This window comes from Octodon degus, unplaced genomic scaffold, assembly GCF_000260255.1.
Source record: "Octodon degus isolate 3935 unplaced genomic scaffold, OctDeg1.0 scaffold00010, whole genome shotgun sequence".
Lineage (NCBI taxonomy): Eukaryota > Metazoa > Chordata > Mammalia > Rodentia > Octodontidae > Octodon > Octodon degus.
The window spans coordinates 18,907,217-18,913,216 of record NW_004524586.1 but is presented as its reverse complement, the minus strand read 5'-3'; the positions used below and the strand labels follow the sequence as shown (position 1 = coordinate 18,913,216).

Sequence of the window (6,000 nt, the reverse complement as noted above, 5' to 3'; positions counted from 1 at the left end):
GAAAAAGTGCCTTTAAAGTCCAGGACAATATCTGGTCTGGTCTTTTTCATTATTATGAGATTTAATAATATACAGTTTGTTGTTCTTACCCCAAAGAAATGGAGTCTCCCCAATATGAAAACACTAAAGATAGTAACTGGGACAGTAGTTCTGTAGCGGTTAGTTAAGAAACTGGATACTATATTTTGTAAGAACCTTTTTTAGAAAATGGGCTGCCGTAAGGTTGGAGAAATCTTTTAGGAGCAAGTCTCAGGAAGCCAAATGTGCTACTAAGGAATATATTCAGATTCTAATCACTTGGCAGGTAAATACCCTTATCCACACAGAAAACAGCTACTCCCCTGTGGGACATGCTGTTATGATAGCAGCCTTTAAGTTGTTAGTCTGGTAACCCTCACCAGAAAAACCTCTGAGCAGAATCCAATCATGCTTGCTGGCCCCTTGTACTGAATTACAACCTCAAAAAATGTGAGGCATCTGTGGTGGATGAGCCTTTGCTACCCTAATTCACAAAGCAGAATTCCTGGGATGATTGGTGTGGTGGTCTACTGCAGCTTGGACAGGAAAGGGGACCTGGTAAGCTGGCTGTGAGCTTCCTCTACACTGTGGGGAGGAAGGAGGAGGCCTGGATGTGTTGTATCCAATGTAGAATATTTTATGTAGAATATTCAATGTTTCTGTTGAGACCACCCTTCCCTGGGATCCCTAGATTCTGGCCTACCTGACCTGTTTAACTACTGGTCAGAAATCTTGAAGGACGTCCACAGGTTGGCTCTTTCAATCCTCTTGGAACTGAGGATTGAACTGAGGCCCCTGCACTGTGACCTCTCAGAGCCCATGTTATACTCCAGAGGATCTGTGCTTCTTGGATGGTATCTCTACAATTAAACCTCAATATTGAGATTTTCAGTTCATGAAAAAAGAAAAATCCCCATTAACCTCCTTTTTCTTAAACAGTAACATATGTGCCATAGGTTCGGCACCACTGGACTAACTGATCAAATGCAGCAGAGACCTTAAAAGGTGAGCAAAATGTAAGACAATGAAAAGTAAAAGAATGAAACTGCCACATGATCTAGAACCAATAACATAGCCCATTCAGCCTTCGGTATTTACACTATGCCCTTTCGGGTCTAGGTTCCTAGTGGACATATCCGCAGTGTCTAGTAGCACTTTCAATTGTCACAACAGAGACTGGCATCTAGCAGGTAGAGGGCAGGGATACTGTTAACATCCCACAGTGCACTGGACAGGTTTCTAGAGAATAAATGACTCCAAATGTGCGTACCACCAGGGATGGAACCCCTCAATTTGGGATAAGCCAAACACTTCTCTTGGGACTCAAGGCCATATCCATTTTATTTTATTTTATTTTATTTTATTTTATTTTTTGAGGAACTGAGGATTGAACTGAGGCCCCTGCTCTTGCCAGGGAAGCACTTATTCTACTGAGCCATCTCCCCAGTCCCCAAAGGGGAAACCACCTGATGCAGCCAGGTAATTTTGTTTTTTAGAACTGGGGATTGAACTCAGGCCTGTGCACTTGCCAGGCAAGCGCTTATTCTACTGAGCCATCTTCCGGCCCCTGATCTCTTCTCCTTTATACATGAAAGATCTAATTTTCTGGAATCCAACTATAAGGGACAGTGGGAAAGAGCTTTGGAAACTTCCACAAATGAATCTACTATCTCTCCCAACCCTGTTGGGAAACAGTCCCACCATACTCACACTTTTACCCAAGCTGCCCACACTCCTGCCATATTGCATCTCTTCTTTAATTCTAAAATTCTTTTGTCAGGGTATTTGGACAAAAGATTCAAATTAGAAAGCAAAATTACCAATAAAATTACCATTCTCATCTTTACCTTTTGTATAAGAAAGCCTGACCTTATAAAGGCCTCCAAATGACAGTCCAGTCTGGGTAATTACCCTGTAGACTACTGAAATCTGCCATCACAGAGCAGTATCCCCTGATCCCAACCCTCTTAAGAAATTCTTGCTGTATTTCATAAATCATTTCTAAGCTGTTTGCCTAAGGTTTTGTTCAAAAGAGAATTGGGGCTCTTTCATGCCCTCCTTTCCAAGATAATGAAAAAAAAAAAAAAGAAGGCTCAACAGTCGTGCCAAAAAGGGCCGCAGTTGCAGCCTATTTGCTGCACGAATGCCCCTTGCGTACCCAAGGATAAGGCCATTTAGAAGTTTGACATCCAGAACATAGTGGAGGTGGCCGCCATCAGGGACATTTCTGAAGCGAGTGTCTTCAATGGTTATGTGCTTCCCAAGCTGTATGTGAAGCTGCATTACTGCGTGAGTTACGCCATTCATAGCACAGTGGTCAGAAATTGATCTCGTGAAGCCCGCAAGGACTGAACTCCACCCCGATTTAGACTTGGTGGTGCTGTCTGCCCACGACCTCCACCAAAGCTGGGTCTTAATGGACTGAAGAAAACTCTTGAAAAATGTGAGGGAAGATCATTACACAGTTCCCACCAAGAAGGCTGCTTTTCCTTCGGTGCCCAGGTTAGATCCATTTCCCCCAGGGTTGGGCTTGGGCTTTTGTGCCCATGAATGCTAGCTGGTGAGAAAAGTCATTTCCTCTCCATACCTGTATGTGGCACCATTGAGCTCAGGATGAATTGCTTGCTGGTCTATTACTGACCAAGGAGCTGATGTGACGAAGAATTCCTTGTTAACACAGTTTCTTAAGCTTTCTGGGATGCGACCTAGGGTAAAAGTTAAGTCACATGTACATTTTTAAGATCACAGCAAGTTCAGTATTATACTTGGTGAAGGGAAATGAGCTAGAACAGAAATGAACCTCCCTGCTACCTCTAGGTTCATGCTTTGTAGCCTGTAAAACATACATTGGCTGGGAATAAAGGGAATTGGCTTCCTTAGTCAAATTTAGTTCAGAATTATATACACAGAGCCCAGCTCACACAAAGTTTAACCTGAGACTTGTACAGCTGCCTGGTTAGAGGTCAAGGGGACTCACCTGTGATCGCTCGGCGGATCTCTGTGGCTGCTGCCTCTCTCATTTCGAGGGAGGCTTGTTCACTGTACCAGGCTGTGTGGGGAGTACAGATGAGATTTGGTGCGTCTTTCAATGGACCCTGAGCAAAGCTAGGGAAATGGAAACAAACTCAGTAAACGGGCACACAGTTGGTGCACTACTAAAAAAGAACTCTTGGTTAGAGTTCTGTGTCATGTTTTACAAGGGTTGGGGGTTTTAGAACACAATCATACAACACTAAAACAAGTCGGACGGGAAAAGTCTGTCTACAGATTAGAATCGCCACATTTTTGTCTTTTCTTTTTCTGTTAATCTTTGGGCACCTGATTCTTTTTATCCCTCTTGTATAATTAAAGAGAATATTTCAGTCCTTAGAGGAGACTAGTTATCATTACCCAGGGATCTGTCTGGGAAAATGCTACAAATTCAAAGGATGGTTTAGACTTGGGCTACACCCACCTAAAGGGCTCAGATTCATGCACATCAAGGGCAGCCCCTCGTATCCTGCCTTCTTTAAGGGCCTGGGCTAAGGCTTTTTCATCCACCAGGCCACCTCGGGCAGCATTCACTAGAAATGCTCCTTGCCTCATCTGTGAAAGGAAAGAGAAGCTGGTTACATCATGCTGCTGCAGGAGACTGGAACCACGGCTTTAGAGGGGAATGCTGTAAACTAGGTGTTCTCTTGGTCTGGTATGTTTCTTAGAAGAAAACAGTCTTGGTATCTGGAAGGGGAGGTGGCAAAGGTGGTCCTATAGCTGGTCTCTGGTGTTTTGCTCTTGGAGGCTCAAGAGTGCCTTTCTGAAGCAACACTGGGTCCCTAATGGGAGCCAGCTAGGTCCTGGGCTGGCTCCTGTTGTGGCCTGTGCCTTCCCTCATTAACTGATACTTCCAAGGGAACCTTTGCTGCTCACCACTGTGTCCATGAGCTATTTGCATGCTGCTTGGGCCACCACAGCTGTTTGGGTCTACAGGGTCTCACTACACAGATCGGACTCGTAGTGATCCTCCTGTTTTTCAGCCTTGCAAGCTGTCAGGTGGATAGGTGCTGTCAGGGATTACAGGTGTGCCACCATGCCCAGTCTCAGTCACAATCTCAGTGTACCCTCCCAGAGGGTGGGACCAGCATAGCAAGTAGGGGGGAGGGAGGCATCGAACCCTGATCCCTGTGCCTGCTTAAGCAGGTGCTTGAGTCATAAATGGCTTTTAGTTTGTGTACTTGCTCTCTGAAAGGTTTGGCATCACTATTTACAGTTGGAGGACAACTATTTTCAAATTACCTGCTTTATAGTAAAGTCATTGATGAGGTGGTGGTTATGTTCATTGAGATTGCAGTGCAAGGAGACACAGTCACTCTGATACAGCAAATCCTGTAGGGTGTAGACCCTCTGCACGCCCAGGGATCGCTCTATGCCATCCTGCAAGTAGGGGTCATAAAATATGACGCTGAATCCAAAGGCCTTGGCTCGAACAGCGACCGCCTGCCCTGTGCGACCTGTGCAGAGACAAAACATCCAGGTGAGTGAGGTGTTGCTGTGTGTGCTGCCTGCCCCCACCCTGGCACATCTTAAATTGGACCTAACGTCACCATCCCTGTTGACAGCTGCTGACAGTAACCATGCCCAAGTAGAGTGGCACCCAAGGCCAGCACATCCCCTGCTCCCAGATCACACACCAAAATGGGCATGGTGTCCTAGGTGAGGACCACTGTATATGCTTACATTTGCTACAGTGAGAATATTTGTTTTTAAACTCATGGACACTGTCAAACCTGTACTCGGCTAGAATGCTCTAACGAGCCTCTTGTGCCCCTCCCCGGCTCTACCAGGATTTTCACAGTTCTGTTTATGTCCCTCAGCTTTCTGTTCCCATAGCAGGCTTCTCGAAATGAGCCGTCTTGCTTTATTACTGTCAGTATCTGACAGGGAATGTTCCAGACACCATTACCATCGAGTTTGCCTCCTGCTGGGAGCAGTGCTCCAAAGTGACCGCGGCGCTGCAAGCATGATCACATCCTGGCTGAGTGGCAGGGCACGCACCTGTCGCTTCATGACCAGCTCCAGCATTCAGACTGGGATTCCACAAGTTATAAAGGGCATCCCTGAATGGGACAAGAAGGTGTCCTCGACTCCCCAAAGGCCATCATTCACACCCATCCACCTGACAGCACCTGTCTCTTTCTGGAGCAGTTTTCATCTTGAAAATAAAGTGGTTGAGTGATGCTTTTTTGGCTCCCTCGGGGGAATCATAAACTGAATCCTTGTTCAAGTGTGCAGGCAGGGAGAAGGGAAGGGGAGACGTGTTTAAGCAGGAAGTTGGTCTCTGAGGGGCAACTTGCTGGTAAACGCCCTCCCTGTGCCTTGAGAACGTGATCTAATTGGACAATATCAAAACAGCGCCATGATTTGGAGGCAAAGATTTAATGAAGCTGCTCTGAAAAAGAGCACAGCTCTAGTGCAATCAGTGGGCCATCATCCATCATGTCACCCATCTCTGCCACCAGAAGGATGTAGTGGACCTTCAAAAACGTGTGAGGAAATGGATGTGTGGCAGCTGCTGGGCTAGATGTGTCTTAGACACATTAGTGGCATCATTCTGCAATTTTTGGAGGCACACAGATTAGGACAAGAATTGAATTCAGTGCTTAGGTGCAATGCTGACCCAATGGGGAAATTTGGTTCTTGGCCACCTTGGTTTGTGACCTGAATCATGGAAATAGGGTTGTGAACTGAGGTGCAGGAGTTCATGAAACGTGTAACTAGGGGTTCTAGGGGCAGCCGGGAGCCCACATTCAACAGGCTAAATGCTGCTTTCACCTGAGCAAGGGTCCACGCCCACTCTGGAATTCTGACAGCTTGGACCCAAGACTCCGACTCCCCCTTTGCACATCCAGGGAGTGGATGGAAAAGCGGCTCGCAGTGGAAGTCAGGTTGAACACAGCTGTGAAGAGGCCTGGCCACCCATGCTCGGTGGTTTTCTTTCAGATGCTC

General features: G+C 46.3%; 1 protein-coding gene across 1 annotated transcript in view; it reads right to left on the bottom strand.

Moving 5' to 3' along the window:
* Nucleotides 1-683: 683 nt before the first annotated feature.
* The window catches only part of Ctbp2 (C-terminal binding protein 2), a 29,970-nt gene continuing 24,653 nt past the window's right edge, over nt 684-6,000 (bottom strand). Inside the window, exons 5-10 of the mRNA XM_004625737.2 lie at nt 4,291-4,505; nt 3,473-3,603; nt 2,996-3,123; nt 2,606-2,723; nt 820-890; nt 684-783 (exon numbers count right to left, since the gene is read on the bottom strand). Coding sequence (XP_004625794.2) covers nt 731-783; nt 820-890; nt 2,606-2,723; nt 2,996-3,123; nt 3,473-3,603; nt 4,291-4,505 — 716 coding nt within the window. The 3' untranslated portion in view covers nt 684-730. The remainder of the gene's footprint in view (nt 784-819; nt 891-2,605; nt 2,724-2,995; nt 3,124-3,472; nt 3,604-4,290; nt 4,506-6,000) is intronic.